The sequence below is a fragment of the Macrosteles quadrilineatus genome, unplaced genomic scaffold (genome assembly GCF_028750875.1).
Source record: "Macrosteles quadrilineatus isolate MER2022 unplaced genomic scaffold, UCM_ALF_1.0 Scaffold_8__2_contigs__length_117827958, whole genome shotgun sequence".
Lineage (NCBI taxonomy): Eukaryota > Metazoa > Arthropoda > Insecta > Hemiptera > Cicadellidae > Macrosteles > Macrosteles quadrilineatus.
In genome coordinates this window covers 110311732-110337258 of record NW_026542601.1, presented here as the reverse complement: position 1 = coordinate 110337258, position 25527 = coordinate 110311732, and the positions used below count along the sequence as shown (strand labels likewise).

At 31.8% G+C, this 25527-nt stretch overlaps 2 protein-coding genes across 14 annotated transcripts in view; both read right to left on the bottom strand.

Moving 5' to 3' along the window:
• The window catches only part of LOC129001064 (obscurin-like), a 47262-nt gene extending 41221 nt beyond the window's left edge, over positions 1-6041 (bottom strand). The window contains exon 1 of the mRNA XM_054428218.1: positions 5962-6041. The gene's annotated coding sequence lies outside the window, so the exon portion shown is untranslated. The remainder of the gene's footprint in view (positions 1-5961) is intronic.
• Positions 6042-20583: 14542 nt separating this feature from the next.
• Positions 20584-25527, bottom strand: part of LOC129001447 (voltage-dependent L-type calcium channel subunit beta-1) — a 234315-nt gene continuing 229371 nt past the window's right edge. For 11 of the 13 annotated variants that reach the window (XM_054428725.1, XM_054428726.1, XM_054428727.1 and 8 more), the window contains one exon: positions 20584-24968. In XM_054428725.1, the coding sequence (XP_054284700.1) occupies positions 24715-24968 (254 nt within the window). In that variant the 3' untranslated portion in view covers positions 20584-24714. The remainder of the gene's footprint in view (positions 24969-25527) is intronic. The other 2 variants (XR_008491461.1, XR_008491462.1) reach the window with 1 other exon arrangement.

The following is a 25527-nucleotide window of genomic DNA, read 5'->3' as shown; positions in this document are numbered from 1 at the left end:
CTTACAAAAATTACAAGTCTTGTGACTTTGTAATATATGTGATTTTAAAGCCACATTATTATCACAGATTAAATCACAAACCTTGCACAGTTTCACATTCATTTGATGAATTACCTTGTAGTGACGAATCAGGTTACTTTTGGTGGAGAGCGACACGGAGCAGTGTTGACATGACGGCTTCATGTTTAGGAATGAGGACTTGGGCTGATGTCACCTCTATTTATAGATTTTCCGAAAATTTCAAAAATTTTAACCAGAAATTGTGAAATTTTCAAAAATTTTTAACCAGGAATTGTGAAATTTTCAAAATTTTTAACTAAAAATTAAGAAGTTTTTACATAAATTTCAAAATTTTTAATTAGAAATTACTTCAACGGGAGGTCACCCACTCAAGACTTAATCAGTATTTGCCACTAGAGACGAGAAGACTGACCATGAGTCAGGAGCAAGAAGCCTGACCGTAGGTCAGGAGCGCGCCATGAGCCGGGAGCGCGCCCGAGTTTGCGTACAAACCTCGCACTGTCAAGTTGATGATTTTGAGAATATACATGTGAATGGATATGGATTTGAAATAGTAATAGTGTTGTACAATGGTATTGAACATTTATATAGGCTTGTATAGGCCGAGAGCTGGATTTTTAAAAAAGTGGTCAAAAAAAGCTCACCATGTTATTCTTATGGGGAAAACGTGCCTAAAGTGGCGTTAAACCATCATATTGCCTCTACTCTACATTTACACTTGTAAGGGTCAATAAATATAAGAAATAGCTTTTTTAGCTTAATATCGAATATATTTATGGGGAATAAGTAAGAAATAAGGTTTGACAATTTTATAGGGATATTTAGGCAAAAGATCAGGATTTTTGGTTTTAGTGGCCAAAAAATGATCCCATGTTATTTCTTATGGGAAAACGTGCCCCAAGTGACTTTAAACCCGTATATTATATCTACTAACCGCTAGTATGTTGTGCCATTTGTATTCTTAATGTACATTGGAAATCACGCAAAGGGTTTGACATTTGCCATTAAATAAGGTATAGAGCATTCTTTAAGTAAAAAATCATTTCCATTGCGATGTTAAAGAAAGTTATATCGCAATATCGGTTTTGGCTGACCGTCAATCGATCGATACTTTGACATAAATTACTAGCTTTTTCGTTTATCGTAGGCGGCATGTTGCATTGTAAACATAAAATAGTATTTTATGAAAATGAATCCATCTCTCCCTAAACATTTTAATTTTTTTTTTATTGTATTAATTATCAGGGAACCCAAATTCAATCATAGAATAGTTTAAGTTCAGTTAGGGGTTGCCGGGGAGAAATCAGGGGGCTTTAGGATGTATGTTTTCTAACTTAAAATTTCGGACTTCTCCTTTAGAGAAGCCGACATCAACTTGTCGAAACTCTAGATTCACATGGTTCTAAATTGTTCAATAATTATGTGCTGTCAATTCGATTAATTAATTGCTAAATTACCTTACTTCTATCAGTTTCCATTTTACACTGTTAGTTCATTAATTAGAAATCTTGTAAATGCAATTGTTACATATTCAGGTAGTGGGTTAGTTATAAGATTTACTTGTTATAAATTACTAAAGTCACAGCTCATCAAAAGCTGGCTTAAGGTGTTAACGGCAATGGGCACGATCAACCTCAGGGTAAACTCCTTCTTTTAAAATAGACAGTTAACAGTCCTTCTTAATTTCTAACCCTCATAGTTATTATTAATATATATTTCCTTGTCACAATCCTCACGCATCCACACCACTCTTCCATTAATTTATTCCACAGACATGCTGAACCAATTCAAGTAGTATCACCCAGTCACACAGATTCTCTACATAAATATTACAAATTGTCAACAGAGTACAGAGCGTTCAACACTAAAGGTGTTTTAGTTGGGTAAAGGACGAAGCAACTACAATTTCGCAATACAGTAATCGTGACATCCATCCCACGGTACATCACAATATCAGTCACAGTTAAACCTCATATCGATCTTGTTTCAACACTCATTCCCTGATGTGTGGTTGTAACAACTGATACCAACTTTATAACACAATATTGTTTGTTTCGTAACGATCGGTATAAACTAATCCTCGTTATGTTCTACACACTAAAATCCTGTGTAGATTTTCTGTTTTTTTTCCTATCAACTGATTCATTTAACATTACACTTCGGATAGGCATGTTAAAATCGTTAAAAAACTAATGTGGAGGTAAAAATAATCGTGCTTCTTTTTGGTGGATATCACTTTGCGTCCAAACAAAAATGTTATGGTTTATGATACAATTTACAGTTAAAATTGGAATCTATGAATATTGGAATTGAATATTCGAATTGAATTTATTGGAATCTATGATTATTGGAATATTGGAATAACAGGGATTTTTTTAATTTTAAGTCTTCAAACAAAGTTTAAACAAAATGTACCACAATCGAGGGTATATGCCACAAGAGGGGGTGGGGGTTTGTAAATGGGGCAGTGGATAAAGTTCGACAAATTATTTGGTAAGTCTGTTAAGTTAAATTAAGTCCACAACAAGGTAAAAATATGAGTTCTGTGTTTAACTAGTTTCTTAATTTAATTGTATTCAGAGACTAAACATACCTTCGTAAAAAACTGTTTAGTTAATTTCCTCTTGTCCCCCCAAGGCACCTAAACAAACTTCTAGCTTAACTACCAAGATGGTTCGGATTCTTGGATAGTGTCGTTCTTCCAGGATAACTTTTTCCTTACGATTACCATAACAATCTTTTCTTTTAATAATTTAACTTGTAAATATCGACACAGTGTTTAATTACGTTTATGAAATAAAAAAACTTAAACATGCAGTAAATTAAGGGGGTTTGTTTTTTATAGTTTAAAAAAAATTATAAATATTCATGATAAGAAAATATTTGCATTGGTTACATGAATGTTAACACTTGGAAAACTTCAGTCAGAGTCATAAATTATAAAAAAAAATACCAATATCAGACTGACTTGACTACTCACAACACAAGAAAAATGTTTGCGCTATTCAGTTAAATTTTTATTTTAATCACAAGAATTATTATCTCAATTTTACCAAGGTCTCGCGTACCTAATTAATGGCTGCAGAATGTTTCTTTCACCCGTCTGACAAAGAAAAGAAAGAGCATTCTTATTACAACATGTAGAATAAACGTCGTACATTAACGCTAAGTTTCTTTTTCTTCTTTTTTAAAATGTTGATTTTAATAAATTAATTGTTTGTTGTAACTTTTTAACAATGTTTTCGTCCCAAGAACGATTTCTTTTCTGGTTGCCAAAGCAATATAATTTGCCACTACATACGTAAAGAGTTGCCGTCACAATTTAACAACAAACAACCAGTAACTAAGTTAGAGAGGTTTTATTATATTTACAATTCATAAATTGATATTTTAGTCACTTCCTCCAATAGTTTAGACAACTTAATCAAAGAAAACATAGATTATTTACAGTTAACAACAGCTTTAAAATGTAAAAAAATAATAAAAAACAATTAACTAACATTCATGAAATCTTAAAACAATATCAATGTTTATTGCAAACAATGTTATATGTTTTTAATTTACTGCTAGTTATATAAATAATCTAATAAAAGTCAAAACCAATTAGTCTTATGTAAGGAAATTGTTTTGTTCCAATCCCTACGGAACAGCAATGCCTGCTTGTAAGCCGGGACATAGAATTGCTTTTAGAAGCCCTCTTAGCTTCTGAGGACTTAGGCTTAATATCTTATACCTAAATTGTACAACTAGCTTACGTTAGTTAAAGTTTTGGTTGGGATCCAATGATAGTTATAGTTGTTTGTCTTCAATGATTGCAGTGTTGAATTTAATAGTGATAATACTGATTTTACCACAGCCATAAAAATTTACATGATTTGTTTTTTAGTTCAGTTAAGTAATTTACAATTAGATGGCATTTTATTTTAGCTGTTGACATCACTACTAAATCTTTTGTTACCTGTGAGAACCACTTCAAGTTTGTTTACACTATTTTAGATTATTTGCATAACACAGTTAGCACATGCTACAATGTAGCATCTTTGGTGTTAATGAGAATATGTGTATGTCAAAAGAATGCATAACCTAATATTTTCATTAGGTAAACATTATGTAGGTTTTGCCAGATAAAGATTAGTTTTCAAAATTATTGCTTTGACCACTATTTAAAATTAAATACCATATCAGCTTTATCTAAAAAAAAAACTTTTTTAAACAAAAAATTTACTATATTATAAATGAGTAAATCTAAAGTCCAACAAATCAAGGAGGGCGAAAGTATGAGTTTCAATACTGCTTTGCAACAACAAAGGATTCAAACAAAAACGAACTTTGTCTTTGTCTATTGGTTGGGGTGTTCATTAGAGATGGTTTGTAAATAATTTTAAATTTTTTTTTGTAATATGATTATTTACTAGCAATGAGCTTGATAGCTTATGAATCAGTATTGAATAAGTTTTAAACCCCTGTATAATTCATGTTTTGTTAATTTTTAAACAATAAATCAAAGAGTTCATTTTCAACATGGTTTGAAGTTAAATTAATTCAGGATATAAACATGTCTAACGCAAAACTAATTCAGTTGAAATATGTTTTGTAGTAAATCACCTTTATGCATTCTCTAGCTAGCCTATAATAATTTCGATATTGAAGCGATTCTAGTATTTTATCAAGTGTAATTTACTAAATATTCAAAATAAAGCTGAAGTATTAAATTTGTCACAAAAAAGTTTTGTTTAGTTTTAAAAAACGAATCCCATTACTAAGAAATGTTTAAAACTTAATTGTAAGCTTTATAATAGCTTTTAGATATAACTTATTTTCATAAAAAATATACATAGAATGTTGTATGATTAACCCTGTAGGGTAATATTAGAAGATTATTTATTGCCTACCCCCTAATATACCAAAGTGCTGTGAACTATTTGGTGATCAAAGTTAGATTTTTACCATCTAAACTGTTATTGATTTTCTGAGGATTACATTTTTTTATATCAGTGTATCTTATCGAAAAGTGTTATAGAACATGCACCGATACAAGCTTTTCAGTATATTTTTTTCCAAATGATGTTGCTTATTAGGGTTATAATTGGTTTTATAGAAAGCTTATATAGCCCGATTTCTTAAAAAAATGCATCTATTGCATATAAAAATCAATAACTACGCATACCATTGGCTACCTCTATATCATGATTAGGCGATATTTCTTTTAAGTTTATGATGATTTGACATCGACGTTTATTTCAATTCTATAGTGAATGTTATTTCAAACCATATAGGTAAGTAAAAGATCTCCATCCACCTGATTACATTTACTCAGTAAATAATTCATAGTGGTGTTATAGTTTTCCATAAAAATATCTACAGGTTGAAATTGTCAAAGAGTTAATTAGCTCAGTTTCAAACAACATGAGACGATACTGAAAAGTCATACTTATAGATGTATAACCATTCATATTCTGCCAAGGGTTTCCAAATCCACCCTTTTTTAAATAAATAAGTATTTTTTCTGTAATATTTTAATTTCCATTCTTTTGTCTTTTATACAGTATTTCTTTTCTTTTATGTTTTGGAAAACAAAAAAGGTATACGTCTAATAACACTTGTAATAATATATTTATACTTCTACTGTTGACCCACAAGACGGTAAATAAATATAAAAAAATGTGATGAAAATGTTAATAAATGTTGAGAGAATTATAAGATTACAAGAACCATTTTAATTACAATATCTAGATCCACAATATGTTTTTGTATGAAATCTTTCTTTTAATTTGTACAAGATATATTTCTATATAATTATTTTAATTTAAACTATTGCATTACTTTGAAGCAAACAGTATTGTTGAGTTCTAGCTCAATATACTTTACGTACAAAAATGTATCTAAGCTACAGTAAAACTATAATTCTGTTTTCCACCAGCTTAATTTTTGACTACGTACCCACAGCAAGGAACCGCTAAAGTTCCATAATCCCTATGGAGCGGACACCACTAGATGCACAACCGGCAGCGCACTCGCCAACAATGAAACAGTTCATAGCGATCGGGCAACTTCGGCCAACCTCGTAGACGATCGGCCGTCTTCGGCCCTCCTCGTCAAAATTGATTGGGTACGTGGTAATGGCAAAGTGCTAATCAGCCATATTAATCGCAAAGTTCCTGGAATATAATCCCATTAGTCTCAATCACTTAAGCAACCATCCACATCAAACTCCGCGGCCATTCATTTCATCAGCTTCAGAATTGAAACTTTCTCATTTGCGATCTTTAATTGTGATTCATTTTTCACTTACAGTGTCTCCGTTTTCTTTGTCAGTTGAACCTCCATTTTGTCATGGAATGAATCCTGAAGGTTTCAAGTTTCGAAATAAGTTTGGAAACGCTCTTTGGTTAATCTGTTTTTAACGAGCACTCCAATTGAAATGTGAGTGATAAAATATCTTTTGCTGGATAACTTTTCTCATTATTAAATATTATTTTCCTTTTAAGTTATGGAAGTGTATTTATCTTTGTGTTTTTTTTGTGAGTTAATTTACGTCAAAAGATTTTTTTTGTGGAAAAGTCTAATGGCGTTTTGTTATAAAAATTACCGACTGATTATTAAATTAATTAAATGTTCAAGACACAAACGCACTTTTGGGCTTACATCCTGAACTAAAGTTGAATTACATCAGGGTAATTACATAATGGAGTCCACAGATCTTTGTAATTTCATTGCTGGCCAAGACCAGTTTAATCTTTCATCAGGACTTTATAGCAGTTTATCCCAAAAAAAATACAGTTTCATTTTCAAAATTAGCAAGCAGCTACAGTTATGGAACAAATCTTTATAAAACTATAATTCGGCTACGGTGGTATGGTTGGTGGCTATAGTTATGTTTTAATAAAGATTCCAAATTAATTGTGAAAATTAACCAAATATTCTAGCAGTTTTATACTCATGAACAAAGCCACAGCTCCGTCTGTTCAACAAACGCAGCTTGTAGGCAGTCTCTAAATTGCGTTATGCAGCCTGAAGGCGCTACTATAGTCAAGAGTATAACCAATGGCGTAGAATCATTAAATTTTATAAACAACATTTTCATGCCTGTTACCTTTAAGGATCATGGTTACAATGATTATATTGTTGTCGAATATATAAATTAGAATGCTCTTGTAGTATATAATCTAATTTATTATCTCACTCATACAAAAACAAAACTCATTCATATTTTGCACATAATTTGTCATACCAGTTTTCAAGAGTAATTATATTTAAAGCAAAATTATAAACACAAATAAATTGTTTTAAATAATTATTGTGATAAAGATTATGAAACTATTAAACACATTAAAGGGTGCATTGATATTTTAATGGTATCTTTTATCCTTAAAGTAAACATTTTTATAAAGGACCAAATTCATGTGTCTTTATATGTTTCATTTAAACCAATCAAGATGGCTTCGTTCCATTTATCTCAAAAAATTGGTTGTATCTGTGTATAGTCAATGGTTGTACTAATTTCTTAAATATATTTCAGCATTGTTCAAATATATTTAAAACTAGCAGAGTACACGTCCTTCGTACGGGGTTGGCAAATAAGTATATGCTTATTGCTGTTATACCCGATCTTTGCGTTTGCGATGTGGGAAAACACGGTTTGAGAAAATTTGCTTCCTCAAATTTACGGTATGCGATAACACATCTACCATAGTCATAATGTTTTACTACTTCACCTACACAATAGAGAAGGATAGATTATTAAATATTCGCAAAATATCATGAATTATTCATGAAATTAAAAACATAAACATAACTGTAAACAATCCTACTTTGACAGCTCTCATTGTGTATCACAGTTTTTTGTTGCTGCTTAGTTCAAACTAGTGTCCCTGTCGCTCGAATTCGAGCAATGCTAAGTATTAAAGGCGTTATTTTAAAACGAATAACAGTCATAATTTCTGATGACTTTAAAAGATTCAACTCAAAGATTTTGGAAATACTCATGATGTAGGTACATCAGATCGATATAATCACAATTTCTTGTAAATATCTTATAATTTTTTTAAAAGCTGATCTAGTTTTTTAGTGTTTTCTACAAATAGCCTTACTCATAGCCGCATTAGGTTGCCCATAATAACATTATAAATATAAAAAAAACATTTCTATTTCTTCTCCTTGGTGGTGTTCTATGACATTCCTATGTTTCCATAGTTTGCTAATGGGCTCTTTCAATGATTAATAAAAAATGCAGCACAGTGTTAATTCAATTTTCTTTTTAAGATATAAATTTATCCAGGCTCTCTCGCTTTTTTCCATTGTAATATTTACGCCAACCCAAATTCAAATAGTTAACATTTCATGCAGCAAACTGTTAAATTAGCAAACTTATTGACGGTTTACAATTAACATATGTTCTTCTTCTCACTTTTAATTTCTGACAACAGCTGGAGTTTCATAACAATTTTTGTTTCCCATGTTAATCTTATGGAGAAATACGAAACTTTAAAGGGCCCCAGGGCCTCACTCTCTAATTATTTCCCTAAAAAGAAAGTTTCCTGCACAACTTCACGTTACGTTCTTTCCAATGAGACCAAAAACATGTTAATCGGTTCAGTAGTTTCGGAGGAGTAATTGTCACAAAAATCCTGCTTGCGTATTCAATTGCTGCTTAGTTCAAATTAGCTGTTTTCATAAATAATGAAACAAATAATAGTGCTGCACCCTGTTGGTAAATCTTATAAATTTTTAATGCTTTTGCATATCATAGAACCAACTCTTTTAGTTGAAACAGCTGGCTAAATTCTTTAATTCCCTTTAAATATGAATACTCATAAGGTTAACATGGGGAACTGCAGAGCCACTGGGGCGGAGCCCAAAAGGATTTTTGAGATAAGAATATGCCTATATGTTAATCGGGAATGTGAGCTACCATCATGCCAAATTTCAGCCCAACCCGACCAGTATTTTTCGTGTTTACTTCTCACAAACATACATACATCCATACATCCAAACTTTCTCATTTATAATATTAGTAGGAAAATTGCTTACCAAATAAATATGCCATTTTTCGTCATACTGCAGCAAATACAGCCAATTTTAATACATGCGTTGTGGGTTTAAATTAGCTAGTTTTTTTTTTCTCTAGGGAGAAAAGAGCGTTTTAGTTCCTAGGGAAAATATCAGCTGTTGTAAACATCGATTGTATGCAATCTCATCTCATGTATCGAAGTTATATATCGATTGATTCAATTGGTTGAAGCTTATTTTTGCATTATAGTTTAACATAATGTGCAGCTTGGTTACTGACTGAGATCAGCTGTTTCCTTAGCTAGTACTAATTGTTAAAGTTTCAATGATCAAGGACATGAATGTCCAGTTTTGAACCATCAAAAACTTTTAACATTTGGCCAGAATCAAACCAACAACTTTCTAATCATCACGAGAGTTCAAAAACATAGATCATGTTTTAAACAAGTTTACCTAAACTTTGTAATAGCAAACACGAATACTTCAAGTTAACAAATAGTTATCTCAGAAATATTCTGTGGGCACTAAATTAAATCTTTGAATTGCATACATAAAAAGTAGACTTTGTTTTAACGTCCCATTGTACAGAAAGTTTTGAGCTCCGGAAGGGAACACAGTTTAACAAACTGTACGTGGGTTTGAGTGAATTTTCAAGCTCATTACGGAACATTTTAACTTTTAAGAACTGCAAATTGTTTGATATTTTTAACATTGAATTTACATCATGATTTAGGGCAATACTTCCTGCGATTGCGTTATTTTAATTCCCCACGACTTTAGCGAAAGATCAAACTTCACTACATTAAGGAATTGATGCCAAGAGCTATAAATATGTAAAGTTTGAAACAATCGAATTAAAGTTCACAAGTCGATGGTTTACCGTAAGGACACTAGTTGGCCAAGTTATATTCAATTCTGATTCAATTTCAAGTTGTGTTTGTAGAGGCAGTGTTTGAATACCAATTCTATAGAGAAGTTACCAAGTACGATAACTTGCTAAATTTTGAACTTCTAAAGAAGAACTCGGTTTCTTCTACTTTATGTGATATAACTGGTGTGTTTTAGTTACTTATAAAACTTTATGAAGCTACTGACAACCAGGTTGTTTTAGCGAATTTCCCTTTAGGGAAGTAGCTATTACCGTAGCTAAACATTTATTTATTTATTTATTTATTTTTAGGATGGTAAAACCTCGGCTCGGGACCGATTTACTTTTTCATTTTGATGTCCCCAGAGGCCAAAAACACCATTCGTTCAAATTTGTATACAGTATATGTATATACAGGGTGAGTCTTCTAAGCTGTCCTAAACAGATTACATACGAACGGCTTGACATACAGAGATGAAACAAAACTTTTCCCCACTAATTCATACCCAAGGAACAACGTAAAAATGTTTTTTACCATTTTTAAAATACAGGGTGTTCAAGAAACTGGGGGTCATGGGTTCGAATCTCAGAGTTTTTAAATGTAAACATATGTCATGTTATGCATAATTTTAAATCTATAGACTAGCCAAACAATTTAGTGAAAACAGGACTCATTTATCTTTGTCCGTTTCAAAATGGAGGCCATTTTTATAGAAAATATTGATACTTACAGAATACCCTGTATCTTGAAAACCACTAAACTTATTTTCGTTCTGTTTGAAAATTCTTAATCCTCGTAGGTTTAGCTTTAATTTGATATACGACCAGTCAACATTTTAAAAACTAAATATTTTTTCTATGATTTTAATTTTTTTTAAGTTGGTAGCCTTGTAAATGAAAATAAAACAGGTGCCCATATAAAACTCATGTTAAACGCCGATACCATGGGAATAGTGTATCTGCATCCACTAATCTTCAGTACTGCACGTTTAACATGGGTTTTATATGGGCAATTGAAGTTTTTGGTTAATTACTAGAAAACGACCAAAGATAGACGGTAGGTTTAAATTTAAAAGTTGTTTGTTTTTACAAGACCTTCAAAATTATACACAATTTTACATATGTTGCCATTTAAAAATTTTCATTTACCAACTTAAACAAATTTAAAATCATAGAAGAAATATTTAGTTTTTAAAGTAAATATTGAGTAATTGAGTAATTTGGTTTGAAGGTGGTCGCAAACCAGCATGATCGGACCATGCAAACGGGGTTTTATGGGGTAAAAATTGTGTTTTTCTAATGTTTGACCCTCTAAACACAAAATTTTCCAATTTCTCTCCAGACATTTTTATAGAGCTTAAAAAAACAAATAATTATGTATATTAAAGTGTTTTTGTACAATCATTGGTTGCGGAGAAAATTAAAAAAAAAGATTATTTTAAATTCCCATGTTATTCTTATGGAGAATATTGTAAAATGTTGTAGTTTGCTTGTTTGTGGATATATTTTGATCAAACTTGGTAAATCTATTTATTTTATACTAAATTATTAATATTTTACTAAAAAACACGCTTTTTACCTTCCTACATAGCAGCAAGCCTATGTACTCATGAAACCTTAAATGTATGTTGATTAAATACATTTAATTGAAAACCAATTCAGACAACTGGAAATTCGCTTAGTCGGTAGGGGGTATTTTTACTTGACCTGAATTTCTTATTTGACGTGCAATGAACATCTAAAATAACTATCTGGGTAGCTGAGAGGTAATAGTGCTCACCTTGTAATCAAAAGGTGGCCGGTTCGATCCTGAGAAAAGTGTGAAGTTCTTTTGATGGTTGCAAACTGGACACAGCTGTCCTTGATCATTGGGCTTAAAATTTATGATCCTGACTAATAAATCAGCTGATCTTAGTCAGTAACAAAGCCACACAGATCATCTCATAACATTCCACATTTATCCTTCACTCAGTTTTTGGTTTAAATACGCACCTACGTGGCGTCCCCATCTTAAATTGTAATAATACAATACCCCCGCCACAGCAAACCTGCGGACTATGCGAATTTCCATTTACCTGGCTGAATTTTCACAAAAATATTCCCTTAGAATAGTCAGATTTATTTTCTGTGTAAATAACAATAATTTTAATATGTATAATATATTTTAACAGGCACACGAACACGAAGATAGTTACATAAAAAAAGGTACATTTAAAACAATAATAATACGAATTAATAATGTTAACTTAAGGATGATGCGTCACGACCGGGGGAATGTAGCGTCTAGACTTTACATTCACCCGGTCGTGACCTATCATCCATTATTAATTCGTATTATTATCGTTTTAAATTTACCTTTTTTATGTAACTATCTTCGTGTTCGTGTGCGTGTTTGCGTGTGAATGTACTATGTGTGAATCGACGACCTTCAGATGAAGTGATTATTTTGGCATTCACTGGCCGCCTGAGGATGACTTCTACAGTACTTGAAGTCGAAACTAGTTGCGTGACAGAAATTGTGACTATTGGATTACTAGAAGCAGTTATTTAAACCAATTTATATTATATTCAACGTAATCTGGAGGCTAACATCAAAAATAAAAATTATATTTTGCAATTCCATTCTTAACTATTTTGTAGATCTTAAAACACATAATTTTCATAACACTTAGCAATATAATTTAATATATTGAAGAGTTGTTGTGTGCCGTATAGTTTTGGAGAAAATTCTAGAAAACCTGAAAATGTAAAATGCTTGTGATTCTTATGGAGAATGATTTATGTTTGGCAAAAAGATACTCAGATAATCCTACAAATAAAGTAACTATTATTAAGCCTAACTGGCCTAATACTAAGCTATTAATATTTCAATATAAAACACACTTTTTACCTTCCCTGAAGCAGCAAAACTAAGAACTCATTAAAATTAATGTTTTAGCGAATTTCCCATATAGGGAATAAGCTATTACCGTAGTACTTATGGTAAGACCTGGACACGGGACCGATTTTTTTTTCGTTTTGAGGTCCCTAGAGGCCAAAAACACCATCCGTTCAAATTCATATATATATATATATATATATATATATATATATATATTTATATATATATATATATGTGTCCGTCAGCACGATAACTCGAGCAAAAATGATCCGATTTTGATGAAATTTGGTACAAACGTGTAAACGTATGTTTATTCGAACGAGTTCGCGATCCAGCATGATCGGACCATGGGAACGGGGGTTTACGGGGGGTTTTATGGGGTAAAAATAGGTTTTTCCCATTTTTGACCCAAAAAACATAAAATTTAGCAATTTCTTTCCAAACCATTTTGTAGAGCTTAAAAAACAAATAATTTAATATATTGAAGCGTTATTATGCGCCTAATGGTTACGGAGAAAATTCCTAAAAATTGTAAATTTAAAATTCCCATGTTATTCTTATGGAGAATAAGTAAACTGTTGTAGTTTGCTTGTTTGTGAACATATTTTGATCAAATTTGGAAAATGTTTTTATTTCTTACTAACTATTCACATTTTACAAAAAAAAAAAACAGTAAACTGCTGCCCTCCCTGATGCAGCAAACCTAAGTACTTGTTAAACTAATTCTATTTAAACAAGAATAAATGTTAAATTTTTAAGTAGACATTTCAGTGTAAATCCAATCAGTCAAATGGAAATTCGTTTAGTCTGCAGGCTTGCTGCGGCGGGGGTATTTAAGATCCTTACTAATATGTAAAAATGAGATGGTGTGTGTTTGTGTGTGTGTCTGTCTGTTACTTATTAACGCAAGAACCAATGAACCGATTAAAATAAAATGTTGTATGGAGGTAGCTTATTTACCTGGTTAACATTCTTGTTATTATATTTCTTTCCCTTGGGCTACGCCCCATGGGCTTCCAAAGTTTAAATAGTAAAAAAGTATTAATTGAAGTCAGCTGTAATAAGTTTCAATTGAGTTATGTTTCTGAAACCAAAGAGGAATATGTAACTATTTTATACAACATCAGAATTCAAGATCAATTTTTTTCGCTTCAGTGTCTTCTCCGTTGCAAAGCACGAACACAACAGCTAGTATAAAATAAATCTTACAATTTTAGGGGAGTATTTTAGTGAAAATCCAACCTGATCAGCCTAAATTCACTTGTAGGTTCGCTGTGGTGGAGGTGTTTTCATATATAAATTCCAGTAGTCTGAGATGAACGGGGGTTGAGATATTTAAAAAAATTAATATTAATATAGTCGATTTTTTTATGCAAATTAAGAAACTAAAAGAACTATCTTGACAGTATAACTTATAACTAGATATGCAAACAATCCAGTAGACTATGTTGCACATGTCCCGAAGCCACAACCACTTTGACTTACTAACTCTTAGTTGCAAGTCTTGGCTTGGCTGGACGGGGTTAACTGCCCCAAGTTTGACAACAACCCTAAATTAACTGTGCCATCCTCAATTAGAGTTGCCTCTAGTTAGGCACTATTTGCCATAAACTATTCTCTGATCTACTGTGGTGGTTATCTTGTCGAGCTATGCTTAAGTTTGACGTGTGTTTTTCTTATGTTGTTAAGTAGATTAATTTTCAAATAGTTTTAGTAGATTTATTAAGTACCGTTTTATTTACATTTTGTAACAAAACTGTTACTACTATCCCATTTATTAAATACTCATCTATTAGGCATTATTCCTTAAAAATAGCATAAACCACTTTTGTGTTAGCGTTATATAAATAATCATATAGCGTAAGCCAAATCTACTCTAATTTAAGGGTATTATTGTAAAATACCTTACGAAATATGTTGTAATTCATAAAATTAGACAATCCAAAGAAAAAACGCTGCTCAAGTTTGTATTTATATAATTATAATTTATGAAGTAATTTTGTAAGTTTGCTAAATGTTATGATTTCGAAATGGTTATAACTCTTAAATAATCCATCCCACATTTCAGGCTGGGAGATTTACCAGGCTAGAAAACAAAATTGGTTGCAAATAAATATGAATATATTTTATTTTTTTGTAATTTGTCTTTATTTTATGGGAGTGTTAATTTTTCTATGAAAATATATAAAATATATATTTTTCAACCTTTGTTCCACCTGACTATAAAATGTATACAATTTATGAGAAAATGGGGCTTAAAAGATTAAAATTAGTTACAACATGTTATGTCTTAAAGAAACACTGTTTGTAAAGCACTGCTGTACCATTGGTCTCAATATAATTTAAAATATAAACTGTACCAATATAAAAACTTATAATAATATTGGCGCAGTTTATGTATTTTTATTTTTACCAGGCTTTATTTACTAAATTGGTGTACTTTTTAACAAACCCCAATGAGTTGAATAATTTTACCTAGCCCATCTAATATAAAGGAGTTAGAGCTAATGGATTTTGAAGATTTTTACCGTACTTTATAACTGATGTATTACAGATTATTTTGAAAATGTTGTCTGTATTTTGTCTAAATACTTTGTTGCCAATCTCGGAATTGGATTAAGATCCTTAAAGTGTAATCTCCAAGAGTAACTCTTAAAAATGTATTATTTTCTCAGATGTGTTACATATGAGTTTCATAAGTTTTACCTAAATGTCCGGTAGACCAGAAGTAGCCTACTTTGCACACGTTCTCAATATCTTTGTCTATACGTCATCTCCTTTGACTAAGTGGATTAAGGTTCCCTGAGTGTTTATAGTCAATCTCTTTGATGAGTTTTCCTCATCCATCCTGCATTTACATAAACCTTTTGCAAACAAACCTCTTGACTTTAAATGAGTTTTAAGAGAACGGACGTATTATTTTGTAGGACGGTTTTGTCAGAGTAAGTAAAAGGTTTTTGTATAGTACTTCAGGATAGAATTAGATTTATATCCACAAATTTAAATGCAAGTAGGATGAGATAAGGTTAGTTAGTATAGTAACTTCTTGATATTTATATTTTAGGAAATATATTTTTCGCAAATTATGAATATTAAACGGCTACATTACTAAAACGAATATTACCAAACCCATCTTATACATAAAGGAGTAGGAGGTAACGGATTTTGAGAAGTTTTACCCAACTTTATATTGCTGAGGACCACAGTGACGCAAAAATTACCACACGTTAATTGGTTTTGTTACTTAACTTACTCTTTAAAACATACATGGCCAAAGGATTGCTTTCCATTTGGAAATAATTGGTTTTCCAACTTCATTTTAGAGACCTAAAATTTGCACTAATAGGTATGACTTTACGTTCATAAGTTTACAAATACCCCCGTCGCAGCAAACCTGCCGACTAAGCGAATTTCCATTTCTCTGAATGATTTTCAATTGAATCTATTTACGATTAACGAGTACCTAGGTTTGCTGCCACAAGGAAACTGAAACTAATAAAGTGTGTTTTAGTAAAATATTAATAGCTTAGTATAAAATAAATAAATTTGCCTAGTTTGATCAAAATATATCCATAAACAAACAAACTACAACATTTTCAATATTCTCCTTAAGAATAACATGGGAATTTTAAATTTACAATTTTTTGAATTTTCTCTGTTACCAATAACCGTACAAAAACACTTTGATATACTAAACTATTTGTTTTTTTAAGCTCTTTAATATGGTCTAGAAATAAATTGGGAAATTTTGTGTTTTGGGGGTCTAAAATGAGAAAACCCAATTTTTACCCCATAAAACCCACCGGAAAACCCCGTTCCCATGGTCCGATCATGCTGGTTCGCGAACTCATTCAAGTTTATCTTGCCTTACACCTTTAAACCAAATTTCATCAAAATCGGACAAAAATTACTCAAGTTATCGCGTTCACGGACACATATATATATAAATCTATAGCCTATATATATATACATATATAAAAATTTGAACGAATGGTGTTTTTGGCCTCTGGGGACATCAAAATGAAAAAGTAAATCGGTCCCGGGCCTAGGTTTTACCGTGCCACCTACGGTAATAGCTACTTCCCTATAGGGAAATTCGCTAATAAAATACATAACCTAATTTGTTCAACACTCTCTTGTCAACCAAACAAAGTTAAACGGAAAGAAACTTACTGAATAAACGAATTACAATGCTTCTTTCCCGGTAATACAATAAAGCGCCATTAAATTCAAGTCGGCTAAACTAAGTTCATTTACTTTTGAGACTTCTTAAAAGAAAACATTTGAGCAGTTCTCTCAAATTTCTCTCGGAAAGAATAATTTCTTATTGCAGGTTGTGTTGTATAATTCTCTTTGTAGGAAGTTTAATAACCCGTATATAAGTGTGATTTTCAGTAACTATAACAATTTTCAGTTCATCTAATTTGTCCTTCAATATTTTTGATCTTTTATACAGGTTTATGAAACATTTTATTTGTTTTGTTTTTAAAATTAGTACCTTCGTTAACTCTTGGGTTTTAACGCCAAAATCAGTAACAGAAATTTCTAAATCTAAGTGTAATTAATATACTGTTTCAACTAGGATCATATTATAGCCATTCAAGAAATATTACAAACTCATTATGTACCACGATATTTTACCAAAAACAGTTGTCTTTAGCAGATAGTTCGTTGGATATCGTAGTATTTAAAACCATATAGTTGTTTGTTGACTTGGCAGGAAGGAAATTTCTTTATTTTTTTGTAAGTACACCTAAGGCTATCTGGATAATACAACAGGTTACAATAAAATCTTGGGATAGGTAATGGACTTACAACGACTTTCAACATTATCAATGCCCAAGATGACATTGTGATTGTGAAAATGATAGTAATCTTTGCAGAAATACCTGGAAAGCCATAGAAATTCAGAAAATATAAATAATATTTTTAAGATCAACTTTTTTTTAAACCATACTCAAATTTTGCGCGTTGTAGGACTAAACATGATTTAATTATTTTAAAATACTTTTTCCGTATTCAAGCATCTACGCAACCTAGGTGAATCCAGACTTCATTCATATTTTGTTCTGACCCTTGCCCTGTCACGTGATGTCTGGCAATTCCCCCCATTCCTCATGTACTCTTCAACCCGGCATCATGTTCTCGCCATTTTCCCTAGTTTTGTATTATAATATTCCCCTACTCTATTTGTGGCATATAAATTGAACTTATATTATCGTATGTTTATCTTATGTATTTATTTGTGACACACCTAACAAAAAAGTGAACTGAATAGTTAAAAACTGTATTCAAACTGTTCTTGGTGCAACTACCGGTCGCGTACGCGAAAGCTGGCCAGCAAACATCAAGTGCGTCAACGGTCTACTAGACATCACTTCAGTAAAAAGGAAGGTACCAAATCACATTTCTTCCTATTTAAAAGTTTATTATTTTGTGCTCACAGTGTGTCTCTAAAGCTGATCTTAACATAATATATCTCACATCCCTCATTTTTTATACAGTCCACCATATCGAAGTTTACCCCCCAATACTATAAGGCCAACGAATCATCAATGTTTGTTTTCTTCCCTCCTGAAGCTGCAACGCCATCATAGGCACTGGGCTCGCGCATGCGCAGTGAACACTTCAAAACCACGTGCTCAGCCAGTGTTACTTGTCTGACTGCAAACGAACAAGTGTACGTTTTGGAAGTTTCAATTCAAACCAACAGTCAAAAGAATGTTTATGCAAGTGTAGGCTATTATAAAATTGTGATTTTTACCATCGACTGTATGATAAATTAATATGTTGTGGATTGCCAGGTAAAAATTTCCATAATAATAAATTGAAATTTTACTGAAACCTAAATAATAAAGCCAACATTAGTTGTAAATGAAATGTTAGTTCACTTTATATTGCTTTTACAATCACAATAAACTATACCCTGCGATGGCTCAGTCACCAGGTGAGTGAAAATTTAAAAACGTACGTTTTCAGGAAAAGCACTTTGCAATTTTTTTCCCCCTTTTTTCAAAACTGTTATTATTTTTTTTATTTCATTAACATTTGAAGTTTCATAAAATGTCCATGGTAACGCAATGTCTTTGGTAGTTTTTTTTTTAAAGAGCATCTTTAGTGGAAAAACACAAAATCCTGTCACGACCATAACAGACGTTTAAATGAATATTAAAAATAGTTAATATTATTTTTATAACTATGTTTTACTATAAACTAATTTACTTTTATGGCCATTATACAATAAAAAGGTCACTGAGCTTTTGGTATATTTAGTCTTTCTAGAAAAAAATAAAAAACTCAAAAAATTGAAAAAAAGCCAATATAATCTTTTTAAGTTTGTATAACTCCAAAAAAACTTACCTGAGACCCAAAAAATCGTTATGTTTGTATAGAGGTGTGCTTCTTTTGTGTATAAAACATTTAAATATGACGATATTTTAATTTTTGAAATTTTTATGATAGAAATCATAAACGTGATGGTCAGGGACAAGCGGTACGGTCGTGAATTTTCTGAAATAATCTAAATCTTTCTAAACAATCCTTCAATTATACTGTTAGTTATAATAAAAATATGTGTTTCAATTGAACTAAACTGTTCAATTTACAATTATATTAAAGTTATTGTCACGACCAAACTCACTATAATCCATAAGGCTGGATTGGTCGTGAAAAAAACCGCGATGGTCGTGAAACTTTGGTCGTGAAATTACGTGTTATTTGGCTCTGTTCTGGCGGTAGCCCTGCACCTCATGTTCGAGGATACAAAGTGGACTTCTTGGTTAATCTAGCAATTGAAATATCTTATAAACAAAAATTAACACCATGTCTACTTCATCGAATGACTACGTACGGTCATGGACACACCAAAATTACAAAAAACACAATCTTTCCTTTATTAATCTCGTAATTCCTCCTTTCAACTCAAAACGACCGGCACTACAATCCTGACGTACACCCCGAACTAGTCTCTAAAACCAACTGACTCCATCGACACCAGGCTTGCCACTGTCGTGCTCCAAAGTTGAAATTTTTTCTCAAATGGTCGTGACGCCAAATCGAGGGACAGACTTATTTTGTCATGGTAATCAGTTTGCAATGACAATAAAATTATAATATGCTCCTTTTTTGTAAGTTTAATAACCATTGATGACATAAAAATATGGCTTTATATATTTCGGCATGAATAATTAGTCTAAAAACAGCGTGGAAGTTGGAAAATGTACCCTAGGGACACGTCATGGTCGTGAATTTCGAGACTTTAAAAATACGAAAAAAATACCTAGAACCTATTTAAAACCAAATAAATGTGTGTAACATGTAGCCCCCATCCCAAAAAATATTAAAACACATAATAATAAACTACAAATCCAGTATCTACGAAGTAAAAGGCCAGGGACATGAAAACGTACGTTTTTAAATTTTCACTCAGGTACTTCTCCAAGTCAAGACTCTCACGTATTGGCCTTTAGATAAAGGTTCATCAACATACCCAACTACTATTGTACTCTTTAAAACTGTACAACAAATCTCACCTCTTCTAATATTCTCTTATTCGTAATTAGTTTGAAAATATGTCTAGATACACAATAAAATATTATAAAACATAAACTGACATCTAAGAAAGTTTTTTTTTCTCTTTGTTTAACTATACCTTCCCAGTTGATGTATCCTTATTGAGTAGAGACTTAAGTTAGCTCTCGGAAAACTGCTTAAAAATCTGAGACAGACTAGAGCAGTAATGAGGCCTTTTGTCATTTTTAAAACACTAATACAAGAAGTATAAGGTCAAATAAGATGTCGAATGTGGTTGATAAAAATTGTCTTTATTATTTACAAACATGGTATTCAACTGAGTCGGGAGTGCTTATTGAAGGTGGGAACTGGTAAAGAAATAGATAAATATCCTTAATATTAAGCTGTTCACACAATGTCTGTTGTGAGTGCTGTTTTGTTACAGCTGAATTTAGTTCTCATCACAGGCGAAACACTGCAAACAAAACTGTTTTGCGAAAAACAAAAAGATAAAAAACTAAATAAATCAGAGGTGTTGACGACTTCAGAGAGGTTTTTTTATGATCACATAACGAAAATTTCTCAGACCCTTTCATTATATTCTGTTTGGATTTGACACATTTATTTGTAAGTTTTAATGGAGGCAATAAATTAACATTGGGTTCAAAACCCATAAATTGTGTTTGGTACTTTTTTAAGGGGTTAAAGACTACAATATCCAATATAAAGTCTTTTGTTGGATTCCACAATTACAAAAGATGTGGTTTTACATTTTTTTCAACAAGAGAGATTGAAATTTTGTTTTGCTTGATAAAATTTAACTATACAATTTCTGTACTTTAATTTGATTGTCTTAAAAAATAATTCAACTCATGTGGAAAATTTAAAATTGTATCATATTGGCTGGTAATCAATTTACAAACAATATTTTATCAATTTCTACGTAGAATACTAAAAATGTGAACTATAACGATTACAAATAAAGAGCCCTAGATGAAAGTGTAACTGTTTAGTTCAATTTTTCAAATCGCTTGAAATTGAGTTTTTAAAGTTAAAATACTGAAAACAGGATAGGTTCTAACTTAACTATATGCCTAAAATATGAAAATTTAAAGCTTTAGAAAAAAGTAAAAACATATTTTTGTAAGATTTTAAATTTTTTGTGAATCTATCATATTGTTATCAAACAGTGCACCTACTATAATAAGATATTTACAGGTTAATTTAATATTAGTGTCGTGTAAAATCGTTTATAAAAGCCAAAATAATTTACTAGCCAATCTTAGCTTTTTTCTTATTGTAATTTGTAAATGATTTTCTTCAATTACTGAGAGAGAAATACTTTAGATAAGAAAATACATATTTTAATGAAAACATTTCTTTACTGGCTAAAACTTTTACTACTCAATGAAAACTTGTAATATCTGACCATGTTTTTCTGGGTAGTCAAATTCAAAACCACCTACAGAAATTACAAAATACCTCGCTAGGTGGACTTTAACACTAATATTTGAAAGACAGATCTCAAGTGACCTATATAGTACTACGCTAGTCGATGTAAATCAAATATAATCGGTTAGGTTCAAGGGGAGGTCTGGGGAAGCCGTTTGTAGAGTGCCTAGCAATCTAAGACCTAAAAGGTGTTATTTTACACCTAGCCTGATCGTTGAGTTTTGGGATTTTGTTGTACCGTAAAGCCAGTATAGTGTTCGTTTTGAAGAAGTCGATTCGGAAAGGAAAACTAAAAAAACAAGACAGCTTGATTTCATTCTTAAAGCATTATGATGAAAGTACAAAAACTAGTTGGCCTTAGCGACAAGCCTTCTATCCTAAGGAGCAATCCTTATTACAATATGTACACTGCACAATATTTTACAAATCACATAACTAAAATGAAATTTCAGTACTACTAAATACAATATGTAGAACAGTGTATTATAAGATATGTTATGTTAATAAAACAATAAAAGTGATTATATTTGACATATAAAATAAGCATGAGCCACAAAGACGGATCTTAGTTTCATTGCATTAATAAATACTCACTGACTAGACTAAATCCAATTCTGTACCAGGTATGCAAAATATATCTTTCTGTAACTTGTTCAACTGTTATACATGAATTGCATATTTATTTTAAAATTTTATCAAGTTAAAAGACATCAAATGTATCTACATAACACATTTGTTAGTTGCTTGTGCCTATCCCGTTGGCGAAACAATCCTAAAACCCCCCAAACTATACCATGGGATTAGATTTTTCAATTGTTATTAAAACCACAAAATCATAAAACCTAAAAAAGCAAAAACTTGTGTCTTTAATCGTGTCAGAAATGAAAAGAAGATCCTTCCAGTGCCCATGAAAGCAGATGTTTGTACATGATATAATATGCATTACAGATCTAGGTGGAAGATTTACCTTTAGCTTAAATAAAATTATCAATTTTTGCCAAGCTAATTCTATGATAATAAGATAAAGCATTCAGCAGCGTTCTGCAGTTTGACGCTTACTCTACAAAGTCGTTTAAAAAATACAGACTTTATCACAAAAACCAAAGGTCGCTAGTGAACTGTCGAAGTAACATTAGATACCTACGAGGAAGGGGAATCGGATATTAATGTGAAACGCAGCCAAAGTTAACTGTGTCAAAGCGAAATCCATCGACGAGGACAAAAGAAATGTTAAAATATCGTATTAGTTTCCATGTACAATGATCGTAAGATTTAAAAAATGTCTTTTCATGGCGATGAGATTATTTATAATGAGTGATTGATGCGTATAATATACTTATATTAATATAATTCCTTTGGCAATAGAAAACGATTCACTCATCAAATGGAGACATTAAAACCATACAAATCAGGAGACCGTTAAGAGGGTACAACAGTCTTAAAGCTAGCTCTCGGCTCTCGCGTGACTCATTACTGTACAACACTGATCACATGTTAGTTTAATTTCCATACATTTCTACCAGTGGCGTTCTGTGTCATTTACAAAAGCATGAGTTCAACTGGTTTTATTATTCTGTACAGTAAAGTTACTGATTTTGAAATCTTATTGGTTTCTTACCGCATTAAATTCTGCCAAAGGCACCATTCTAAACTGTATACAAGTTTGAGAATGATATTTCTCGAATTGATTCAAAATAAAAACTTAAATCCAGGCAATTTTTACCTTCGGTTGACTTAAAGTTTCACTCAGAATACCATAAAACCAGTAACACACATTTTATCACTTTACTTAAAACGAAAACAAAACAACACTGGTAGATAGACATATGGCATGAAAACATGCCATTAAGTTATTGTAGAGGCACAATTATTATTCAGGTAAACATCGTCTGTCACACTCAACACTACATCGGAACTTAACCTTAAACAAGACAACAGGAAAGCGAACACTCAACTTAACTGGGAGTACAATCTAACAACTTAAGGACTTGGTCCAATTTGTACATTCGGAAACTGTCTCGCTTGAGTGACAACAGTTTACATATTGCCATACCCTACGAAACTTAGTAGGAAATATGATTATGTTTTCTTGGAAATAGTTTTGATACATTACGTTTTGTTTTATCGCAGACGATTCAAGTTTGCATGTGCTAGTGAAAAAAATGTTTCATCACATACATAAGTAAAAAAAACTGTTAATAATAATTTCAATGTTGGATGAATTTTGAAATGGTCTTAAAATTATCATTTTTGCTACGCTAAACTTCATTTGCAAAATATTTAGTTTGTTCTTCTAAAATTCATTCTTTCGGAGTCTTCTACAATCCACACTCACTATACAAAGAGGCTGATTTTTAAAAGAACGTATTAAACTAGCTATAAATATATTGTATAGGTTTAAGCAGCCTTGAGAGATAATTCAATCTGTAAATGAACAAAAACATTCAGTAATTTTAATTTGTCTTTAATTTTGAGCATAATAATTAAAAACGGAATAAAATAGTTCACTGAACCATATTTATTACTAAAACTAATGTTGGAAATACATTTTCAGTTCTCTTCCAAAGGATTTGAGTTTCCATCATGCAATCAAAAGACATTGCATCATTCTAGTGTTAAAGCCCCATTTTTTTGTAACTAGTACTGAACTTTGCAAAACATAACCATATTTCCCTTAAAATTATCCTTAGACTCAATAAAAGAAATTCATAGTCGTGAATTGGCCATGCACTGGTCTCAATTCAAACGAATTCAACCATTTGCATGAGGCCTACAAGTAACCCTAAAACTACAGGGATAAACTTCATAAATCATTGCTTGAAAGACGATAAAACATAAATATAACTTCTCCTAGACGCAATTCACACTTTCCCTCATAGTCAGAAAACAAACCGAGGAAAACCAGTCTGCCTTTACAAGCATATTTACAGAAATTGTAAATTATATTTGTACCTAAGTTGTCGCGTCAGTATTAAATAGCGTTGAGGGTCCGGCGAGAGGAAGCTCTGTGGGGGGAAGGGTAATCGTCTGGGTGAGGCTCGTGGCGAGGGTGGTATCTGTCGTCAGGCTGTGGTGGGCCACGATGTTGGCCCCCGTAGTGGTGGGGATGAGCATGGCTATGAGGAGGCCCGTAGTGCATGTCCCGCGGTGCTCCTCCGCCGTAATCTTCGTAATCTCTCTCTCTGTCAATTCTGGACCGTCCTCGGTGCGGCGGGTGGTACATTCCTGCAAAAGAAAGCCAGACTTGCAATTTTCATTATACTTGACTATACTGATTACACTTCTTGTATTATACTGACTTAAACAATCAGTTATCTAAGAGACAGATTTCACATACTCAAACCTTTGTTGAACGACACTAAATACATCAAAATTATTCTTTCACACACTTAAAAATCATTGTGTATTAGTGTGTTTGTGGTGATTAATTTAATACTTGTGTTAAAAAAGCTTATACTATTTGAGACGGCCTTCAAATGAAGCGTTGAGACATCAAGTACTGAGCCTGAAGATTGGATGTACATTGGATTTAAATAGTTAGTTGGCATATAGAAACATTTTGGATTGCATAAATGCAGATACTGTACACACTGGTACACCAATTATTGTAGTGTTTCAATTTAATCTGTGATCTAAATTTTAAATTAATTAGGGAACAAATTTAGGTTTTATCGTTCACTATTATTGTTTTGCTAGAGATAATGTCCGTCCTGTTAGGGTGTGATGTATTGACTGTAAAATTAAATGATTTTGAGCAAACAAAAGAACTATTATTTCAGTCATT